This window comes from Taudactylus pleione, unplaced genomic scaffold (genome assembly GCF_031769625.1).
Source record: "Taudactylus pleione unplaced genomic scaffold, aTauple2 ptg000061l, whole genome shotgun sequence".
Taxonomy (NCBI): domain Eukaryota; kingdom Metazoa; phylum Chordata; class Amphibia; order Anura; family Myobatrachidae; genus Taudactylus; species Taudactylus pleione.
This window is the reverse complement of record NW_028284463.1, coordinates 17,080,224-17,104,276: the sequence shown is the minus strand read 5'-3', so window position 1 is coordinate 17,104,276 and position 24,053 is coordinate 17,080,224. Positions and strand designations below refer to the sequence as shown.

The following is a 24,053-nucleotide window of genomic DNA, read 5'->3' as shown; positions in this document are numbered from 1 at the left end:
TGCTTCTATACCAAAACCTACGTCTGAAGATGGGACTCCTGATCCTTTGCAGACTTTGAGCCGTATTCAATTTGAGCCGAGCCGCGTTAAGTTAACGCGGCTCGGACTTAACGCTGACTTTGCCTGTTTTGGAGGTGGAAAAGTAACGCACGCGTGCACGCTTTACCCCGCATGCAATTTGAAAGTAAGCGTAAACGGGACCGGGCGATACTTTAACAAGCGGAAAGTGCTGTCAGTTTTGGGGAAATCAGCCTGACACCCCCCAAATGATGCTCTGACATGGGGGTTCACTATAGTACCCCTCGATTTGGCTTGCTGAAGGTATTTGGTGTTTTTAAATGGGCTCAATAGCTGCTAAATAGCGTTTTTCTATACCTGATACAGAATAGTATTTTTTCCAGAAAACAAGTTATGCCAGCAAATTTGGGGTACTTGAAAATGGGGGTCAGCATATTTAAAGTTGACAAAGTGAAGTTGAAAAAATCTTGAAAAATCCACCTTCCGCAAACACCTGCAATCAAAAAAACACTTGGGGCATACTTGGGGACCCCCCCAGAGTCAAGTTCGCTAGTTTTTAAGTTTGTATTTTCTTTTTCTCGTACTAGTATATACAGACTCAGGGGCCTATTCATTAAACCTAAAAATTCTCTGGAGATAATTAGCTTCAGAACTCTCATGGAGTTCTAGCTAATTATAGGTGGAATTCATCATTCCACCTCTCCATAAGTATCTATTCCGAAAAGCTGTAATTTTTGCTATGACAGCTTTTCGGGAAATAGATACTTTTCCCTGCCTACACTACCTTATCGCATCTGGAAACAGTGCTGCGCATGCGCAGCACTGCCTACAGATGCGTTAAGTTTGTGTACCCCCCCCCAACTTACCTGTCCGCGCAGCAGCCTCCGGCTCCGTCCTGCTGGTCTGTCATGTGGTTTCCCAGCAGACCACATGACAGATTAGAAGAATAAAAAAAACTTTTTTTTTTTTTGTTGTCTAAACTTTCTTGTGCTCTGCTGGGGAGCACACATGTCCGACCAGCCTCCGGAGCCTGAGGACGGAGCAGAGCGCCGGAGGGACTCGTCGGGTGACCTGCACACGCGGATACAGGTAAGTTTCACCTGCTAATTGCCACCTCACAGTGGCGAATAGTAACTGCATCAAATTCCGAAAATTGATAATTTTCGGAATTTGATGAATACCACAATTTCCACATCCCCATACTAATGTACTAATGTATGGGGAGTGTGGAAATTAACGCAGGGGAACTTAGCAAGGAGATATCTGTGATATCTCCTGTGCTAAGTGGCTACATGAATACCAAAATAATGTTATTTAAGGAAAATGTCCTTAAAAACGTTATTTTAGTGCTGATGAATAGGCCCCTCAAACTACAATATGTATCTCAGATTCACGAGATGTGATGGTCTTTGGAGCTGCACACTTAAAAGTTGGTCTAAACATATTATAGACCTATCCAACTTGGATATTCTACTGGATCATAATCAAATGATATTTACATATTTACATTCTGCTTAATTGCTGGAAACACATTTTAAAACAATGCACAGAGCTTACATCTCTCCAGCTCAGAGAGCACGTATGGTACCAGAAGAGTCTGGCAAGTTTGCAAAATGTAGAATGCAGGGGGATACATTTTTTCACAACCTTTGGCAGTGTGGGAAAATAGCAGTGTTTTGGCATAAAATTGTTAATTATATTAACCAGATCTTGAAATTGAATCTTTCTAGGAATCCATTAACATGCCTAATTATTCCATTTTCTGTATGGGACTTAGGAGTTCGTGAGAAAAGTCTGATTCCTGTTCTAACGGTCATTCCTACTGTAGCAAAAAAATTGATTCTGAAATAGTGGATTAAGAAATCTTCTCCCTCATTAGCTGAGGTGAGAAGCGTCGTTCTTCGTGTGATATATTTTGAAAGGAGAGCCATGAACCATCCCTGATATAGAGAAAGGGATTGTTAAATTTCACAGAAAGTGGGAACATTATATTGCCACTCTTGATATACCCACACAAACACATATATAGAAATTGTTTGAATCCTGCACTTGGTTTTTGTACAGACAACTGGACTCTCATTCCTCATAGTCTGACACTTACTTGCTTAATTTAGTATGCATGATTCTAATACAATATCGTTTACTGTATATATTGCGGATGTAAGAATTTGCCATCATATTCTTGAATGTGATTTTGTCTTACCCCTTCCCTCATGTTCTCCTTTTTATTCCCCTCTGTATTTGTTTAATATTTTCTTGTTAATTTTTTTTTTCTTTTTTTTTTTTTTTTTTTTGAATATCTTTAATCTATGTCAAAGTATTTTATTTCTTGTAAAACTTGCCTGCCAACTATTTTGGCAGAGATTCAATGCTGTGATATTTTGTATTGTCTATTCAATTTTCTTGGAAAATTAATAAATTGTCTTTAAAAAAAAAAAAATCAGGAGATAAAAGTGATACGTAAAGTACAACTGTTATCAGTTTAATACTGTATTAGCAGAGAGAGGCTATACTGTACTGTATATAGAATTACAGCAGGACCATTATGATTAGCCCATTACTGATGATGTGAGAATGTGTAATAGAGTATCTTTGGCAGCATTGACTGGTAATTTTGATAAAGGGCTAAGACTACACAACACCCATCTCTCCCTGTGTGAGGGAATTACATTCCATTAAACTCTCTGGCTATAACATATGAGACAATGACATAACAGTGTGTGACTACCACTAAGCATATAGCTGTGATAAGTGATATATGGAAATGGAACGACACAGACAACGGTTGTTTTGTTGAACATATATTTTAATACTCTTTACTATTTTTCATTCCTTTCTTCACGTTCTTTTGTTTAATATTTCAATTGATAAGATTAATCCATTTAATACATACCAATAAAGTTTATAACTTTTAAATGATATTATTGTGGTTGCCAGTGCACCCTAGAAAGTGCTTACCTTTCTCTTTGTGTTTTTGTGATATATGTAAAAATCAAGTAGTGGTTAGCACCTCATAGTCGCTATTTATCTATACGTTAGGGACATTTACCACAGATCTGAGCTATTTTGAGATATAGACCATGGAAGATATTAGTTATGGTAAAGATACTGGTGAAGGATTCATCCCTGTCTTGATTTTGGAGATCCTGCTGTTTGTATAGGAAGCTCATCAGTATCCGGTTAGAATGTTGACAGGTTCTGAATGTTAACATGGACGGCAGGATGATCTATAAAATATTGACATTCACAATGTCGACATGTTCATAATGTCATGTTTTTAATATGTCGACAAAAGAATGTCGACAGTACTTTTTTGTGTTATATTTAGGGTTAGGCTAAAATAAGCAAAAAAAACCCAAACCCCAGTTTATTGACATTCTGGTGTCGACATTTAAGAATGATGACCTTTTAATGTCCATTCTGTCTGTAGACATTCATAACCTGTTGACATTCTGGTGTTGACATTCTAAATGTCGACTTTTCATGCTACACCAGTTTCTCATAATGCTTTTTAGGTGCGTATCACTAGTGAGACCGGTAAGCTCCGTCTGAATCATACGGGATGTGCTATGGTTTCTGTGTGAGGAGCAGGACTCCATTTACAGACCCTCCAACATGACCCGTTCCATTAGGTACAAAATGCTCTGCTTCTGGACTTCCTTCTTGATTGATGATTACAGCCACCTGAGGTGAAACACCTGTCTCATCAATCACCTAGTTCAACACAGGTGGCTGCAATCAATAATTAGGTGGTAAGTCCAGGAGCAGAGCATTCTATACCTAATGGAACGGGTCATGTTGGAGGGTATGCATTTACTTCAGTGGTCAGCACATAAGACATGTAAAGATTTTATCCAGAGACATGGCTGCCTTCAGCAGGACTCCATTCACCTCCAAAGCACATGGAAAGTGCCCATCTGCTGTGCTTTTTCACATGCTTTAATGCACAGAGTGCATTTACTGAATGGCATTTATTCCTACAAGTGCTGGCCTCCAGCTCTCTCCCTTTCATCTGTAATTTACCTAGCGGCCGATACGGCGTGCGCCCACTGTCTGAAGCAACGTCCCCACATCCGTACATTGCTGCGTTGTTCTTTGATCTGTACAACTGAGTTCACTTTTTCGCTCTTGTATTCCAGGGCCTCAGATTGTGGTCAGTGTCTACGGACCTGATGTCTTCGGGAACGACGTGGTGAGGGGTTACGGAGCGGTTCACCTCCCCTTCACACCAGGGAGGTACGTTGTCTTATTTCTACACTAGAGACCCCTCTGCCCAAGAGCTTACCCAGAGGATGTATGAACGTTGTTTGCATCAGTAATGTCGCTGCACTCATTTATGTTGTGAAAGTATAAAACACCTGCCTCAGGGTACACTTTAAATGGAATTATAAGGTGCGAATAATTGTATCTAGTAAGCTGGCATAAATGACTATTTTAGTAATTCATTAATGTTGCTGTATTGGAATAGAACCTGTAAGAGGCTGGTTATCCTGAGCTCGGGTTGTGCCATCTATCAGTAGGAGTGTAAAAATGGTCTAAAGATCAGACAGCTTGTGGTTGCTTTGCCAAGTGCCCTGTAAGTTTGGTCACTACTAACATAACATTAAGCATATATTTCTGTAGTGCCATGCAGTGCCTGTTAAAATGGTACGTTGCCTTTTTAGGGTTAAAACCACCTTCTGAGACTGCGAGTAGGAGAAGTGAGTCAGGGAAGTTTCAGTATTTTCTGATACCATGCATTGATGGACATAATTACTTCCCAAAGCCCCTATGCACAGCTGTAATACAGCCGATATATCATGCTTGACACAGGTAGATAAACTAAACACGTCTGCTTTACACCAGAGAGACACGCTGCTATTCCTGATCACTATCTGGAGATGAGACGCGATATTATGATTGAAGAGTAGAACCTTGATAGCGCATGTTCTCGAATACAGATTATAAAATAAATGTAAAATAAATCCTGCAGTTTTTGGGAGATGGCTAAAGGTTTTCTTACTAAAAAAAAAGTTAACTTTTCCATTGTGTCTGCCGGAGGTGTGTAATCAGTATTGTCTTTTTCTGAGGTCTCTTCTGCCTCTTGTTCTACTCTTTCCAAACTAATGGCTTTTATGTGGGAGGGCACCAGAGTCGCCAGGCGTCATTTCTGGCTATAAGATCGCACATCATGTCATACTTGCAGCTCCCAGGTTAGTTTGGCTGGGGAAAGCCTGAACTTAATTTATGTGTTGGGCCCCAGCTTACTTATCTAAACGCCCTTATTGCTTTCTACTACTGGCTAGAAGCTAGGTAATGTCTGTTTCAAAACCAGGCCGAAAGCTACACACTTTGAATTTGAATATTACAATTTTAACATACAAAATAAAATTTAAATTAAAAATCTTTCACAGTCAATCCCCGTTTTTTGCCGATTTTTTTTATTTTTTATTTATAAGCCTATCCTATTTAATTGGGCGAACAAATAGCACATTTAGTCCGGAAACACATAGGTCCGTGAACTTTTCACAGATCCTATGTGTTTTCGCCATTGCGCCGGGGAAAACATGGCACTTTTTGGGGATTATTTTTCGGGACACATCACGCCCCGAAAGAAAATCGGATAGCCCCGGGGAATCCATTAGTAGCGGTAATTTACCTCTGCTAATTGGATACTGGCCAAAGGGTTCAATTTAGCAAGAATTGTGTTTGACGTCTAAACGGAATCGCTGGACATCTCCGGCAGTTTAGAAGGTCAAAAATCACAAATAACGATATCCCTTTTTTTTTTTCTTCTGTGTGCGATTTCAATCCGATTTCCCCTTTATGATAGACTCTTATCCTTTTAAAATCGGACAGGGCGCGGCACCTGCTAAAACAGCCTAGCAGGAATACTAGATGTGGGGTCTGCATTGTATGGCCACCGTAGATGTGGTGTCTGCATTGTATGGCCACTGTAGATGTGGCTTCTGCATTGTATGACCACCATAGATGTGGGGTCTGCATTGTATGGCCACCATAGATGTAGGGTCTGCATTGTTTGGCCACCATAGATGTGGGGTCTGCATTGTATGGCCACCATAGATGTGGGGTCTGCATTGTATGGCCACCATAGATTTGGCTTCTGCATTGTATGGCCACCATAGATGTGGGGTCTGCATTGTATGGTCACCATAGATGTGGGGTCTGCATTGTATGGCCTCCATAAATGTAGGCTCTGCATTGTTTGACCACCATAGATGTGGGGACTACATTGTATGGCCACCATAGATGTGGGGTCTGCATTGTATGGCCACCATAGATGTGGGGTCTGCATTGTATGGCCACAATAGTTGCGGGGTCTGCATTGTATGGCCACAATAGTTGCGGGGTCTGCATTGTATGGCCACCATAGATGTGGGGTCTGCATTGTAGGGCCACCATAGATGTGGGGTCTGCATTGTAGGGCCACCATAGATGCGGGGTCTGCATTGTAGGGCCACCATAGATGCGGGGTCTGCATTGTATGGCCACCATAGATGTGGGGTCTGCATTGTAGGGCCACCATAGATGTGGGGTCTGCATTGTATGGCCACCATAGATGTGGGGTCTGCATTGTATGGTCACCATAGATGCGGGGTCTGCATTGTATGGCCACCACAGTTGTGGGGTCTGCATTGTATGGCCACCATAGTTGTGGGGTCTGCATTGTATGGCCACCATAGATGTAGGGTCTGCATTGTATGGTCACTATAGATGTAGGGTCTGCATTGTATGGCCACTATAGATGTAGGGTCTACATTGTATGGCCACTATAGATGTGGGGTCTGCATTGTATGGCCACCATAGATGCGGGGTCTGCATTGTATGGCCACAATAGTTGCGGGGTCTGCATTGTATGGCCACAATAGTTGCGGGGTCTGCATTGTATGGCCACCATAGATGTGGGGTCTGCATTGTAGGGCCACCATAGATGTGGGGTCTGCATTGTAGGGCCACCATAGATGCGGGGTCTGCATTGTAGGGCCACCATAGATGCGGGGTCTGCATTGTATGGCCACCATAGATGCGGGGTCTGCATTGTATGGCCACCATAGATGTGGGGTCTGCATTGTAGGGCCACCATAGATGTGGGGTCTGCATTGTATGGCCACCATAGATGTGGGGTCTGCATTGCATGGTCACCATAGATGCGGGGTCTGCATTGTATGGCCACCACAGTTGTGGGATCTGCATTGTATGGCCACCATAGTTGTGGGGTCTGCATTGTATGGCCACCATAGATGTAGGGTCTGCATTGTATGGTCACTATAGATGTAGGGTCTGCACTGTATGGCCACCTTATATTTGAGGTCTAAATTGGATATTCGCTTTAGTCTGCATTGTATGAGTACTATAGATTTGGGGTCATCTTTCATAACTTACCAATTAGTATAGATACTATATAAAAGGAAAGGGAATGGGAAATGGGACCCTGCACAGGAAATATATATTGATATGTGTTAATCTATTGACCAATTGTAACACGTTATTATTAAATAACCATATAAATAACCATGTGTTGGTGGTGCTCCCTGGAATTAATATATTTGTATATATATATGTATATTGCAAGGGCAAAGAAGACAAATTCCTTTTTTGGGGCACTCTGAATTACTAGTGTAAAGGTTATAATAATTAAAACTTAGCTTTTATTACCTGCTTGTATAAGATAAATAATTATGAATAAATTAAGGCAAAGAGATATTTTAAAAATAATAATTATCCTAGATAATATAGTACCCCTGGGATTGACATTTTAAAAATAACTGTGTCAAAAAAAGTTTAAAAAAAAAATAGGGACACCCCAAAAAATGAATTTAAAAATTGGGGTAAAAAGAAAAAAGTGTTTAACAATAGGGAAATAGGTTCAGGGCTATTCTGCAAGTATGCGGCAGGTGTTTTCTACAATAGGCTATTAGCGGCAGGTGCATAGTTGCAGAATTTTTTAAAACTTACTTTAGGGACATAAAAATATGCCAGTACCCATTTTCATGTACCCCAAATTTGATGGGACCACTTAAAAAAATGAAAAAAATAACCTAAGTGCTCTTCTGCAACACTTCTTCAATGTCAGGAAAAAACCACCTGCTGCGGCTATTTAAATCCCCGACTTTCATTTGCAGGCTAAAACGGGGGTACCCATAGTGATCCCCCATGTTTTTACAGTTTTAAGGGGGTCCTACAATTTATTCCAGATAAATTTCTTTTTTTTTCGCAGGTTCCCGTTTTCATAGGTTTTATATTGAATACGGGGATAAAGCGGGCGCGCGCCCGATACTTTATCCCAGGTAAATATCTGATGTGGAGCGAAAAGACTTTTCGCTCCCATATTGAATACCCCTGTAAATGTGAATACCTCATGGATTATGTGCAATGTAATAACGATCTCATTATTTAGTGACCTATAGGGAATTGTGCAATAACTAATGTCATATATTTTGTGCATTTTTGTATTGATCTCATGTTGTGACTGTATGGGATATGTGCAATAAGAATGAATATACCATTGATTGTTTGTGTTGAAACAGACTTGCATTAACAGTTACTGGATTGAAATGTTAAGGTTGTATCTGTTGATAGGCTTTTTCTGCTACTAGATGGACATGTGCAATTAATCATATATGGTCATCAAAGGGGAGAAATAATACACTACGGATAGTGTTATGGTGCCTGATGTATATGACCATACAGTATTCCATGTGGTAACAAGTGTCTGATTCTATTACATTGTATGCAAACAATATTACAATCTTTTCCATTTTGTTATGTGTACCATTCCTATACTCGGAACATATACTGCTGGATGCGTCATAATCGATATGAATAACGAATGCTCATGATGTTGTAACAACATTTTAGTCTTGTCTCAGTTAAATAGAACACGTGAATTTTGTATTATAGCACATTTATTGAACATTTGTGACCGGAGGGAAATTCCTAGATACATAGATTACTGTATTATCTAGGATAATTATTATTTTTAAATTATCTTTCCGCCTTAATGTATTCATAATTATTTGTCTTATACAAGTAGGTAATAAAAGCTAAGTTTTAATTATTATAACCTTTACACTAGTATTTAAGAGTGCCCCAAAAAAGGAATTTGTCTTCTTTGCCCTTGCAATATACATACAAAACAATTAGTATAGATCCATTATTTGCTTTCCCTTCCCCATATCCTTATGTCCTCCTAGAGCTCTTCTGTGTGTATAATTGAGGTGAGATAATACTCTCTTCTCAGTGTGGAAGACCTCAGCCCTGTGTGATTGTTCTGTACAGCGATAGAGTGGCCAAGAGCCAAAGGTTCTGTTTGCCGGCCACTTCACTGGAACCCAAGCGTCTCATTATAAAACGTCCGCTCTGCTCAGCTAGCATCAATGTCCATGTACAGTCTGCTGGAACATTTTCATAATTGACAGCCTCAAAATGCAACCTCTGTCCGGCCTTTGCAGCTACGGGGTGTGCGGTCCTGATCTTATTAGTGACTTCTCACCCCAACTGCCGCTCACTCGGTAATTAGACTGATGATGTGAGAAATCCCCACCTTATAATGTATACATTGCTGGTAAACGCATGAAAGATATAGAGGGGGTAGATTGGATTTCTAAAAGCTTAATAAGTTACCGCACACGGTACGTATGTCTCTATATGTCCTCAAAGCCCAATACTGATCCTTATGAAATTATTAGGATCATAGTTGGCAGCTGGCCGGCATTACCCTGTCATCTTCTGAGTGCGCTAACAAACTGTCTGTCTATTCTTCGCAAACAATCAAGGAAATAATTTGTAATATCAGATATCAATCATAATAAATAAATAAATAAAAAAAAAAAACAGTTTTGCAGTGAACAGCATTATAGAGGACTAAATAGAAAAGCCCTTTTCGGCAGCAGATATAACCCAACGTTACCTTCCAGGTCATTTCGTTTTGATTTTTATATTTATTTAGTTCATTAAAATCTGCCAAAGCCCACAGTGTAAGCAGTCTTCTGATTGCAGCTTCTCAAGTCGTTTTATTACTAAGTATGTAAATATTGGACTATTTGAAACTAATTAGAATTCCATATGAGCACTGTGGTTTAGTACCTAGGAAACGTAGTGTCCAGAAAAAAACCTATTACATTGCATTTTTCCTACCCAAGTAGAAATACGTTTACATGATTTGGAGGGGATGTAGTCGGCATCATCCCGACCCACCAGCATCCCGAAGGTAAGTAGCGGGTGTTAGGGTGGGGGGGGGGGGTTAGGGGTAGGCATTAGGGGGTGGGTTAGGGTTAGACACCAGGAAGGGAGTGTTAGGATTAGGGTGCGGGGAGGGGGAGGTTAGGTTTAGGCACCAGAGGGGAGGTAAGGTTTAGGCACTGGGGAGGGGGAGGTTAGAGTGATGCACCAGGGAGGGTAGGTTAGGGTAGGGGTGAGAAAAATACTTCCGTTACTTCCTATGGGTGTTCGGATTCTGGCTGTCAGGATGCAGCTGTCAGTATTCTGACCAGCGGTGTCCGACAGCCGGGATTTCATACCCAACCCGTTTGGAGACGTACATTAAACTTAGCTTTTTTAACATTGTGAAGGAAAGACATACTGCTACTCTCCAGCATAGCTCCCAGTTGTCCCTAATTAGACGGGACTGTCCTGCCAGCAATCATGGAAATGCTATCTGTATAATGCTATCAGCTATGTAGGGTTAAGGGGTATCTTGGGGCAACCTAGCAGTTCAGAAGTGTTAGAGATGCCCTGGAACACATGGCACCCTCTAAAGTAATGCAGCCATGTTGAGTGACCAACCCCTTTTGTAGACACGCCCACACCGTCCCAATGTGAAACGTGATGTGTCGAGAAGTATCATCTCCTGTTACAGTGGAAGCTGTGTTTCCCATGATGCTCAGCTATTTGTGGGTGACTGATGCACTCTGGGAATGCTGAAGCCCTGCGTTTATTGAAAGGATTAAGGAATGTGTTCCTGTCAGTTACAGTGGGAGCTGCCATTTTGTGGGCGGAGCCCCTGTTCATGAGAATGTTGCTTTTCACTTCACTAGGACTTGGTGGCACCGCTGAGGCACGAGGCACATTGTGCTCGTCATTGGTTCCTGCACTATTCTCGTCCTATATAATTCCTTTAGCTTATTGATTTTCAGTAGCAGGCTCGTTAACAACCCATACATCTACAGATCTTCTCACTTGTAGGGAGATGGAAAATAAATCTCCATTGTATAACATTATCGATACTTCTTGTCTTTGTGCTGGATAAATCACGGATGTTCCCATGTGGAACAGCTTTAATACATACGTATTCCTCATTTGAATGCCATGGATATTATATGCAAATGAGCTACTCCATATTCATGAGAAGTCACCTAACAACAGCCCTCTGCCATGTAAGTGGCATTTACCTGAAGTGGGCTCTTCAATGCAACAGCTTTTTTTTAACCGTTTGTTAGTGAAATTGTTGCCGCGATGTTCTGTTCTCCATAAATTGCTTAATATTTCTGTTTTATATCTTATTGAATTCAATGTGTGATTTTCAAATTCCAGATTTCTTGGTCTCAACCTGTTTTTTCCTCTGGCCATGGTTTCAGGTTTCCCTGTAAATGATGTGGTACAAACATTACATGAAAACGCAGCTGGAAAGGTCATTTATTATTTATAATTATATTGTTTTTATCTTTTCCAGACATAAAAAAACCATCCCCATGTTTGTTCCAGAATCATCGTCCAGACTTCAGAAGTTCACCAGGTAAAATGATGTCAGCGAGACCCTCACCCCACATTCACAGGGCGTGCTAGGTGGGCGACTGCCAGCTCTGCTCTCCACCTCCTCCTCATATCTTTCCCTGGTGTACAGTAATGTTTATCACTGGACGGAGTGGCCACTAATGGATGTTCTATTACATCTCGGAAAAGGTCATTCTCCCCCTATTCGTTCTCTCATCAGTAAACCATTGTAACGCCCTCCTGAGGTGACTTACACTTTCTCAGCAATTCATCTGCTTTGTACCTACGTATAATTGCCTGGTACACTATTAAATGCCAAGCTCTCAGTGCTCTGAAACCATTTGTCTGTTACATTTGAACTTATCATTGCTATTAGGATACAATATAAGATGAAGTTTATTCAAAACAAAAGGGATTAGTGTACATAGATAGTGAATGTTAAATGGCCCCCACATTTGACTCGGAGCATTACAAACTCACCTTGTGCAGTAACCTATAGCAACTTGTTTCCAGTGTAACGCCATATATCATTTCTGATTAATGGATTTCAAACCTGATTGTGTGCGAGGGGTTAATACACTGTGCTGTTATGTACTTATATTAGTGAATAACTACTATTATGTTTTCAGGTGGCACATTTTGCCCTTTGCTGTTTTGTGGGGGTCCGATGCACTAAAGGAGTCCTAGATTCTCACTTATTGTAATGATCTTGCAGAGTCAGGAGTCTGAGATGTACTTCTCCTGAGCATCTTCCATCTTTGTTACATTTCAATATGGTCTGCCCATTGCACTTATGCCTGATGCATCACTCCCCTTATTCCTTTTTAGATTGTCAGCTCTTGCGAGCAGGGCCATCACTTCAGTTGTTTTATTCCTGGTGGTCTTCCATTTCCGAGGGACCTTAGAGCATTGAAAGCTTGATATTATTTCCACTGTAGGTCATTTATAAGGGGTTATTTTAATATTATAGTTAAAATTGCAGTCCGCTACATTCCTGATAATACAGTATCACCCGCCATTCCTTTGTGATAGCCAATTTCCTTTTATCTCCCCACTGTACAGTGCTGCATAACATGATATAATTTATAATCTAATAACACAACTTAATATATAAAGATAAATACCCCTTTTAAATGTTTTCACTGTCGGCAAGCCCAGGGCGTATATATATCATATCTGTTCATTATTATTCTGTTACGGTCACAGCATCATTATTCCGGATGGAAGTTGCTCGGTACTTCTGCTTCCACAATAACCTTTACCAGAAACCTCAGATAACGTCTCCTCTACATTCATTTCCAACATGACAGTATATAGCGTGGGAAAGGCATCCGCAGATCACTGCTGTGACCACTACACTTATTCCCAACATGACTGTATATAGCGTGGGAAAGGCATCTGCAGATCACCGCTGTGACCACTACACTTATACCCAACATGACAGTATATAGCGTGGGAAAGGCATCTGCAGATCACTGCTGTGACCACTACACTTATTCTCAACATGACAGTATATAGCGTGGGAAAGGCATCCGCAGATCACCGCTGTGACCACTACACTTATACCCAACATGACAGTATATAGCGTGGGAAAGGCATCTGCAGATCACTGCTGTGACCACTACACTTATTCCCAACATGACAGTATATAGCGTGGGAAAGGCATCCGCAGATCACCGCTGTGACCACTACACTTATACCCAACATGACAGTATATAGCGTGGGAAAGGCATCCGCAGATCACCGCTGTGACCACTACACTTATTCCCAACATGACAGTATATAGCGTGGGAAAGGCATCCGCAGGTCACCGCTGTGACCACTACACTTATACCCAACATGACAGTATATAGCTTGGGAAAGGCATCTGCAGATCACTGCTGTGACCACTACACTTATTCCCAACATGACAGTATATAGCGTGGGAAAGGCATCCGCAGATCACCGCTGTGACCACTACACTTATTCCCAACATGACAGTATATAGCATGGGAAAGGCATCCGCAGGTCACCGCTGTGACCACTACACTTATTCCCAACATGACAGTATATAGCGTGGGAAAGGCATCTGCAGATCACCGCTGTGACCACTACACTTATTCCCAACATGACAGTATATAGCGTGGGAAAGACATCCGCAGATCACCGCTGTGACTAGTACACTTATTCCCAACATGACTGTATATAGCGTGGGAAAGACATCCGCAGATCACCGCTGTGACCACTACACTTATTCCCAACATGACAGTATATAGCGTGGGAAAGGCATCTGCAGATCACCGCTGTGACCAGTACACTTATTCCCAACATGACAGTATATAGCGTGGGAAAGGCATCCGCAGATCACCGCTATGACTACTACACTTATTCCCAACATGACTGTATATAGCGTGGGAAAGACATCTGCAGATCACCGCTGTGACCACTACACTTATTCCAAACATGACAGTATATAGCGTGGGAAAGGCATCCGCAGATCACTGCTGTGACCACTACACTTATTCCCAACATGACAGTATATAGCGTGGGAAAGGCATCCGCAGATCACCGCTGTGACCTCTACACTTATTCCCAACATGACTGTATATAGCGTGGGAAAGGCATCTGCAGATCACCGCTGTGACCACTACACTTATTCACAACATGACTGTATATAGCGTGGGAAAGGCATCTGCAGATCACCGCTGTGACCACTACACTTATTCCCAACATGACTGTATATAGCGTTGGAAAGGCATCCGCAGATCACCGCTGTGACCACTACACTTATTCCCAACATGACTGTATATAGCGTGGGAAAGGCATCCGCAGATCACCGCTGTGACCACTACACTTATTCCCAACATGACTGTATATAGCGTGGGAAAGGCCTCTGCAGATCACTGCTGTGACCACTACACTTATTCCCAACATGACAGTATATAGCGTGGGAAAGGCATCTGCAGATCACTGCTGTGACCACTACACTTATTCCCAACATGACAGTATATAGCGTGGGATAGGCATCTGCAGATCACCGCTGTGACCACTACACTTATTCCCAACATGACAGTATATAGCGTGGGAAAGGCATCCGCAGATCACCGCTGTGACCACTACACTTATTCCCAACATGACTGTATATAGCGTGGGAAAGGCATCCGCAGATCACCGCTGTGACCACTACACTTATTCCCAACATGACTGTATATAGCGTGGGAAAGGCGTCTGCAGATCACCGCTGTGACCACTACACTTATACCCAACATGACAGTATATAGCGTGGGAAAGGCATCTGCAGATCACTGCTGTGACCACTACACTTATTCCCAACATGACAGTATATAGCGTGGGATAGGCATCTGCAGATCACCGCTGTGACCACTACACTTATTCCCAACATGACAGTATATAGCGTGGGAAAGGCATCTGCAGATCACTGCTGTGACCACTACACTTATTCCCAACATGACAGTATATAGCGTGGGAAAGGCCTCCGCAGATCACTGCTGTGACCACTACACTTATTCCCAACATGACAGTATATAGCGTGGGAAAGGTATCTGCAGATCACCGCTGTGACCACTACACTTATTCCCAACATGACAGTATATAGCGTGGGAAAGGCATCCGCAGATCACCGCTGTGACCACTACACTTATTCCCAACATGACTGTATATAGCATGGGAAAGGCCTCCGCAGATCACTGCTGTGACCACTACACTTATTCCCAACATGACTGTATATAGCGTGGGAAAGGCCTCTGCAGATCACCGCTGTGACCACTACACTTATTCCCAACATGACTGTATATAGTGTGGGAAAGGCATCCGCAGATCACTGCTGTGACCACTACACTTATTCCCAACATGACTGTATATAGCGTGGGAAAGGCATCCGCAGATCACTGCTGTGACTACTACACTTATTCCCAACATGACTGTATATAGCGTGGGAAAGGCATCCGCAGATCACCGCTGTGACCACTACACTTATTCCCAACATGACTGTATATAGCGTGAGAAAGGCATCCGCAGGTCACCGCTGTGATTACTACACTTATTCCCAACATGACTGTATATAGCGTGGGAAAGGCGTCTGCAGATCACCGCTGTGACCACTACACTTATTCCCAACATGACGGTATATAGCGTGGGAAAGGCGTCTGCAGATCACCGCTGTGACCACTACACCTATTCCCAACATGACGGTATATAGCGTGGGAAAGGCATCCGCAGATCACCGCTGTGACCACTACACTTATTCCCAACATGACTGTATATAGCGTGGGAAAGGCATCCGCAGATCACCGCTGTGACCACTACACTTATTCCCAACATGACAGTATATAGCGTGGGAAAGGCATCCGCAGATCACCGCTGTGACCACTACACTTATTCCCAACATGACAGTATATAGCGTGGGAAAGGCATCCGCAGATCACCGCTGTGACCACTACACTTATTCCCAACATGACTGTATATAGCGTGGGAAAGGCATCCGCAGACCACCGCTGTGACCACTACACTTATTCCCAACATGACTGTATATAGCGTGGGAAAGGTATCTGCAGATCACCGCTGTGACCACTACACTTATTCCCAACATGACTGTATATAGCGTGGGAAAGGCATCCGCAGATCACCGCTGTGACCACTACACTTATTCCCAACATGACTGTATATAGCGTGGGAAAGGCATCCGCAGATCACCGCTGTGACCACTACACTTATTCCCAACATGACAGTATATAGCGTGGGAAAGGTATCTGCAGATCACCGCTGTGACCACTACACTTATTCCCAACATGACTGTATATAGCGTGGGAAAGGCATCCGCAGATCACCGCTGTGACCACTACACTTATTCCCAACATGACTGTATATAGCGTGGGAAAGGCATCCGCAGATCACCGCTGTGACCACTACACTTATTCCCAACATGACAGTATATAGCGTGTGAAAGGCATCCGCAGATCACCGCTGTGACCACTACACTTATTCCCAACATGACTGTATATAGCGTGGGAAAGGCATCCGCAGATCACCGCTGTGACCACTACACTTATTCCCAACATGACTGTATATAGCGTGGGAAAGGCATCCGCAGATCACCGCTGTGACCACTACACTTATTCCCAACATGACAGTATATAGCGTGTGAAAGGCATCCGCAGATCACCGCTGTGACCACTACACTTATTCCCAACATGACTGTATATAGCGTGGGAAAGGCATCCGCAGATCACCGCTGTGACTGACACTGATATCCAGAGGCCTCACTGAAAGCTGAATGGGCACTGGTGAATTATTCATGATCAGTCTTCAGTTTATTGCCTGTAAGAATCTTCTTTGTTTCACAACTATTATTGAATATTTGATACTTTACCAGTTTTACATACATTAATTTGTGAATTTAGTGTTAATCCAATGATATTCTTAGGAGGCAGAGAAGAACGGAGCATTTTTATGTAGCAGTTGTTGGGTCTCAGTGACCGTGGACTGTGTGAGCTTTATGTGACATGCCAATTCACTAACAATAATAACACAGCATTACTTCCTTGTCATCTAACAATGCTTCAAAGATGTCCCTGGTGATTCTTTGTGAATTCATAGTGCCTCACTCTTACCACTGTAAAAATATCTGCTATGTACGGGGTTCACCGATCGCTGATTCTGGCCAAAAAGTGATCGGAATTGGTAAATCAGGTTGTCCAACTGGTTGGATTTCAACGACCAGTCCAGACTGTAGATTGCTGGTGTATAGTATGATCTGCTGATTTGCCGGACGTTACTAGTAAAATGATGCCTTTCACGATTGTCAGATCTGTTATTTGCTGCAAATGATCTGCAAATCGCTAAAAACTATCTATAATGTATGAGCGCAGATTGGTGAATGGTAAAATCGGGGAAAATAAAGCCCAGAATCGTTGTTTTCTGATTGCTGATGTATAGGCCCCTTAGTACTATCACAGGGAAAGGAAAGGCTGCATCTGTATTATCTATCAGTACTGACTGCCCCACTGTTACCCCTTTTATACCAAAGTCCTGGGTCTGACCCGGGATTTGGAACAGGTTTCCAACCCGGGGACACACCGGAGGTGGGTCAGCACTGCCCCGGCTCTATCGGCACAGGTGAGCAGCTCTACTTCCCCTCCCTCTCCATTCTCCGACCCTCTAACCTTACTCCGCAGCGGTCCAGAGGCAGGGAGGGCGGGTGGGGTGCGCTGCTCCGTGCTGGTCGGCCTGGTGTGGGGTGCAATGGACGCTTGGAGATTATGTCATCTGCAAGCGCCACTGTGGTCTCTGCAGCTTGTGAGGATTCCTGTTAATAACTCCCCTAGGGAACGGTTTTCTTGTACTCTGGGCCTGATTCACACCCGGGTGCAATTTGCGTCCGCTCGCTGGCTAAAAGGGGCCGGCTATTTAAATCATGTGCTCGCGCTGTGTCGCATAAAGCCGCCCACTAAGTAACAGCGAGCGGCCGCACTATGCGCTCGCACCTGTATAAAGACGCCCCTTTGCCACTCGCAACACGTCATCCTCGGCAGTTGTAGGATTAAACGGAACATCGAGAGCCATTGGAGCTGCTCGCAGCGCTTGTGGTAGCCTTTTCCCACCTCAAAATTGCGAGCAGTTCTGGCTAAAATACAACCCAGTCACGTGTGTAATGACGCTACTTTGGTAATTATGCACACCCACTAAACGCCATTCTGACGGTCGGGCACGCCTGCGTTCGCACATCCACACCCCCGTTTTCAAGCACCTTCTCCTGTTACCACCCACAAACGGCGCTATCTGTCACTCAAAATAGCGGCCCGACTGCGGGCTACGGGCGAGCACTTTCCCATCGCAATGACTGGTTCGCGTACGCGCATTGCGACTCATACGCATGCGCAGATTGCGAAAAAACGCTCAATGCGAGCGAGCGCAGCATAGCGTCCGGGTCTGAATCAGGCCCTCGGTGTGGTGTTTTGCATTTTGGGCCTGATTTACAGTTGTACGCTTTTAGTGATTATAGAATATGCTAATGCCACATAAAGCTGCTTGCCTAACTAAACGCATCCTGCCGGGCTTCTATGATCCGCTGTTGCGTCCAAGGACGCTGCATCAGAGTAAAGAAGCCAGCAGGAGGCGTTTGGTTAGGAGTCTATTTACGCAGGACGCCTTATGTGACATTAGTTCCATTAGTTTTATCATCGCTACTGCATCTGTGGACTCTGCGTGACCATCGGTCATCTGAGTCACCTTCAGCTTACTCAGGATGGCCGGTATTTTCGTGTAGCTGAAAACCAGTGAGGCTGTGGCCTCCGGGCAGTGTGAGCGAGCTCGCAGACACTGATGGGCTTATGGGCCGATCGGCCGCCATCGGAGTTGTACGGAAACCATCGGGTTTGTGTACAGTTCTTAATCTGGCCTTGTGTCATGGATTTAACCTGGAAAACATGTTTGTCTGTGTATTCGTTCTTCTGATTTTTTTTTTTTTTATAATCTTCCATTTAGAGAAGACTCGTGTATCAGCAACAATAGTCAGCCCTGACCTCTTCTGCTCTAGTAGCTGCAGTGTAGTCGTGTTCCTAATGATTGTCATTCAAGTGTTTACTCCATAATGTACGGAGGTTACGGGGCTTCTACTCATTCTATAACCCCTCAGTTATAGCGTTTCTTTTATAGCTGTTTTACTTTATTGTGTGTTTGTGGCATTTGTTACTGGATTAGCTGGAGTTTGTTTATATCTTTTATCATTATTTATGTATAGTTTTGTACATTTTTCTGTATCGGTAACTTTCATACAAACTTTATTTTAGCCGAAGTTGATGTAATAATTTAGAAGATAATGGCAGCGTTATAGTCTTATTGTCAATATTATGTCCATTGCTGGGGGCCTTTACTATATTTATGATTTTTTGATTTTAAACACAGTAGTTGTTACTGATGATACAGATGTGTCCCCATACACTATTGCTGCTGTCATGCCAAACAACCCTTCTCGGTGTGCCAGGTCCCGTCAGAATTGGTTTGCACCAAGCGTCTTTTTCATGAGAAAATGCGTCATCGTCGCAATCTGATGCGAGAAAGCGCTTCATAATACTGCGCTGATTAATGTGATCTGGGACACTTTTGTAGATCTGTCTGCGACTGAGTCTGAGTCTGTATAGGAAGTGCTACCGGGCAGCTGGCGTGGCTTTTTCACGCCAGTTCTGTTATGCAGACTAACGATACCGGATCAGAACCTCTATATACCCCTGCCTGTACCTTCTAAAATCCTTCCTATAAACCTCTAAGGATGACGCTAATTTGCGTACGCAGTCATACAGTAAATAAAGACTTAGACCTGGAATCTGTGGTTCCAAAGCACAAAGTGTTATTCAAGTAAAAGTTCAGACAGTTACACGCAATTGATCCAGACACAATTTAGGCGCAAAAGGAATTATACAGACCCAAGTACAGTATACATACGCAGCGCTTCCGGACCCGAAGATAGGCATCAGCAAGAGACCCCTCGTCTATCAGCATGCAGCACGAAGACTAAGAACCCAGTGTTTGAGCACACATATTTATACCCCCCCAGAATAGACAGGACAATAGAGAAGTTTGTTGCTGATGTCATTGGTTCCCAGGGGAGAAGCATCTGTTACAGAGCATTTAACAGGCTGGTTCAAATAGACTCCCTGCCTCTAACAGCTGGGGATCTTTCCCTTCCCGCCCCTGCAACATCCTAACAGTTGTTCATGAAATATACATTTTGTTGCTTGAAGTCTCTGCGATCCATAACTCGAGAATGCATGATGCTATCTCCCCACTGATAACACCGGAATACTGTGGAAAGAGTACGCATCAGTACGAAACTAAAGCACATGGGTTGTTTAGCATGTATAAAACCTTAGTTATCAAATATCTTTATTTCACAGCGTTTATATTAACTGAACCAACTTAAATCGTATATCTTAAAGCTAATGGAACCTTGTAAGTGAATATGTAATGTGTGAGTGTACGGGGTTTGATATGAAGACGCTAGTTAACTTGGTGCGGATGCATGCGCATTTAGCTACTACATTCGGGGTCTTGTGCATTCGCTATGCGACTAGTTAACAGCGCTATTATGCGTATTATTGTGTATATGAGAAATGATGGGAGATGCAATCGCATGGTGCCAATAGTATTATCGCCACATGTACTAAAATGTGAGTTTATCTATAATGGCGCTTAGGCGGCCATTCGCAAAACGGTGTCTTGCGATCTAATTTTCAAGATGGTGTCTTGCGGCCAGTCGCAAGATGGCGTCGCCGCGATTCAATTTTAAACTGATCTTGTCTCAGCCAATTACTCAGCTTCGACAAGACTCAGATGCACACTGATATGGAAGTGTCTCATAGCCAGTTATTCAGCACAGTCTCGTGAAGCGGTTTGTCGCATACGATTGCCACTAAGAACCATTGTCCAACAAAAAATATGCTTGGCGCATGCCGAGTCGCACCTGGCGTCACACATACGCTTAATGCGCCAACCTTTTATCCGATGATCACTTCCTAATTTGTTATTATTATTATGCCTGTGGAAAGCCACTACCCATCACCGTTGGTAAAGGAAACTATTCCCTACATTGGTGCATACAATATTTGATACTCTCACCCCTACCCATCCATATGCAACTCACAGCTGATTCTACTGGGCAGTAACATCTGTTGGCATTTACCATTCTGCCACTAGGGTGCGCCAGCTGTTAGCATCAAGTAGCGTCAGAAAAAGCTGTCACTTAGCAACATAATGAAGCCACTAGACTTGTATAAGAGGATGTTATAAATATTGATGCATTTTAAAGCTCTGACTTTTCACTAAGATAAGAATATGATCTGCCTATGGTGTGTCAGAAAGATGGAGTTCTATCTGGAAGACATGTTGCCACAAACCGATTTAGGAGCATACTGTCTTCTCAGTGTGTAATATAAGCCTTTTAAAACCTTTAAATGGACAAGGAGTGGCTTGGTCAGTGTGCACTCCTATTTAGGGGTACATTTACTAACTAACATACATTTGGGGAGTTCTTCATAAACCTTCTTATGGGGGTACTTGTTATAAAATAAAAAGATCTGCTTCAGATGCCCATTATTGTAGATCAGGGAATGTGTCAATGGATTAGGTCACAGGTTACAAGTCTGCATTTGTGGCCTTCCCTTTGGTCCATTTAGTGGTTTCCGGTTTACTTTTTGACAGGTGCTGATTATTGATAGTCAGAATGGTTGTTAACATGCCGACACATTTAACACGCTGACACACAAATGTTGACATATTCGTTTTTAGTTGATTTTTCAGAGTTAGGTGCAAGGTAAAAAATAATTGTTGACATTCTGAACAGGTCAACATTTTAACCATGTTGACCTAATTACATGTCTACATATTGATTGTCGGCCTAATGACCATGTTGACATTCAGAAAATGTCGACATCCCAGTGATCGCACAATATGCGCTGTACTGTTTTTACGAGCTACAGGCACTGAGAAATGAACGGGTCCCACAGGACGCGCTGTCACTGACCTGTGTTCGCCGCAGTAGCCAATAACGGTCCTCAGTGTCTCCCCAACCAATTACAGCTGGCAGAGTTTCCTCGTCCAATCGCCGCCCAAGTCCTGCCGGCCATCCCTGACTGCCTCTTACCTCCCCGGAGGCCGCTAGGATATAATCTCGGCTGGTGATTGCGGGGACTGCTGCCTCTTTCCGGTATGCCAACTGTGTGAGGGGACCGTCAGCACGGCTGCATTGTAATCGGCCCTGCAGTGTCTGGTCACGCAGGGCCTGTTCAAAGGCTGTTCCAGTGTGGTCGCCACTGGGCACTTGACTTGTGCTGACCCCCAGCGGCCAGCAAAAGCACATGGGTCCAGGGCAGGTGACACTGTCTGGTGCGCCACTGGCCTTTCCACTCTGCCTCCAGTCTGCCCCACAGCTTCAAGGTCCTCTGTCTGGCTACCGGCATTTGCGCCCTTCCTCCCATTGTGTGCTGACTCCCAGGCCACAGACTTTCCAGCATGACTGCCTCTCCCCACAGTCCATGGAACATCACTCAGATGTAAGCAGGCTAACTACCTCCTTGCCCCCCAGTACCGCCCTAGCTGCTATCTACCATTATCCCCTTCCTGCCACCAATACTGCCTGCCACTAACCCCCTACTTGCCCCCAGTACTGCCCCAGCTGCTATCTATCCTTACCTCCTTCCTTCCTTCCTCCAGTACTGCCTGCCCTTAACCCTCTCCTTGCCCACCAGCGCTGTCCCAACTGATGTCTGCACTTTCCCCCTTCCTGCCCCCAGCTCTACCCCAACTTCTCCCTGGCTCTAACCCTAGTTTTACTCGAACTGCTGCTTGGCCTTAACCCCCTCTACCCCAAATACGACCTACCCCTAGCACTGCCCGAGCTTCCACCTGACCCCAGTACATTTCCAAATGCTGGACAGGTCATACCACAGCCCGGTTAGTATACAGATTTATTTTCAGCTGCCTTTTCCCAGTGACACCAGTAGGCAGAATTGCAGATACAGGGCCTGATTCAGCAGTGCACACGGTAATCTGCGCAGACGCAGGACCCATTCTCAGTGATTGACAGTCTGCTGCCGTTGGTGGGTGGGGAGGGGGGCGGCAAAGCCCTCCGTTTCCTGAAAACGTAGCGTGTCGCCGCCGTTGCGGGGGAGGGAAGAATCCAGGATCTCCGTCAGCTGATGGAGATTTCCTGGCCTCTTCCTGCATTGGACAAAGCAGCTCGGATAAGTAATACACAAGAGGCGTGGTGCTTCCTGCTGCATTACCATATCTGCAAGGGTTGCAGTTGCATAGCTGCCTGCGTGCTTACATCGTATATCTATAGCCTGCGTGCATGCATCATATATCTATAGCCTGAGGGCCTAATTCAGACACGCTCGCGAGCGCTGAGCGCTCGCAAGCGGGTCGATGTTGGCCCAGTGCACATGCGCACGACTGTGGCGGCTCCGATGGTCGATGGCTCGATGGTCGCGATTGTTTTAACCATCGCGACCATCTTCCTGGCCTCTCGCTATAGCTGTGGGTGGTCACCCACAGCTATACGAGCGGCCAGGAGGCCACTCTAAAAATTCAGAAGGACGGCCCTGATTAAGAGCGAGCGCTCTGTCAGAGTGTCCGCCTCTGAATCAGGGCCTGAGTGCATATATCTATAGCCTGCGTGCATACATCATATATCTATAGCCTGCGTGCATACATCATATATCTATAGCCTGCATGCATACATCATATATCTATAGCCTGCGTGCATACATCATATATCTATAGCCTGCGTGCATACATCATATATCTATAGCCTGCGTGCATACATCATA

At 43.8% G+C, this 24,053-nt stretch overlaps 1 protein-coding gene across 1 annotated transcript in view; it reads left to right on the top strand.

Moving 5' to 3' along the window:
* B9D1 (B9 domain containing 1) overlaps positions 1–24,053 on the top strand; it is a 136,769-nt gene that overhangs the window by 62,036 nt on the left and 50,680 nt on the right. Inside the window, exons 4-5 of the mRNA XM_088464945.1 lie at positions 4,158–4,254; positions 11,690–11,752. Coding sequence (XP_088321071.1) covers positions 4,158–4,254; positions 11,690–11,752 — 160 coding nt within the window. The remainder of the gene's footprint in view (positions 1–4,157; positions 4,255–11,689; positions 11,753–24,053) is intronic.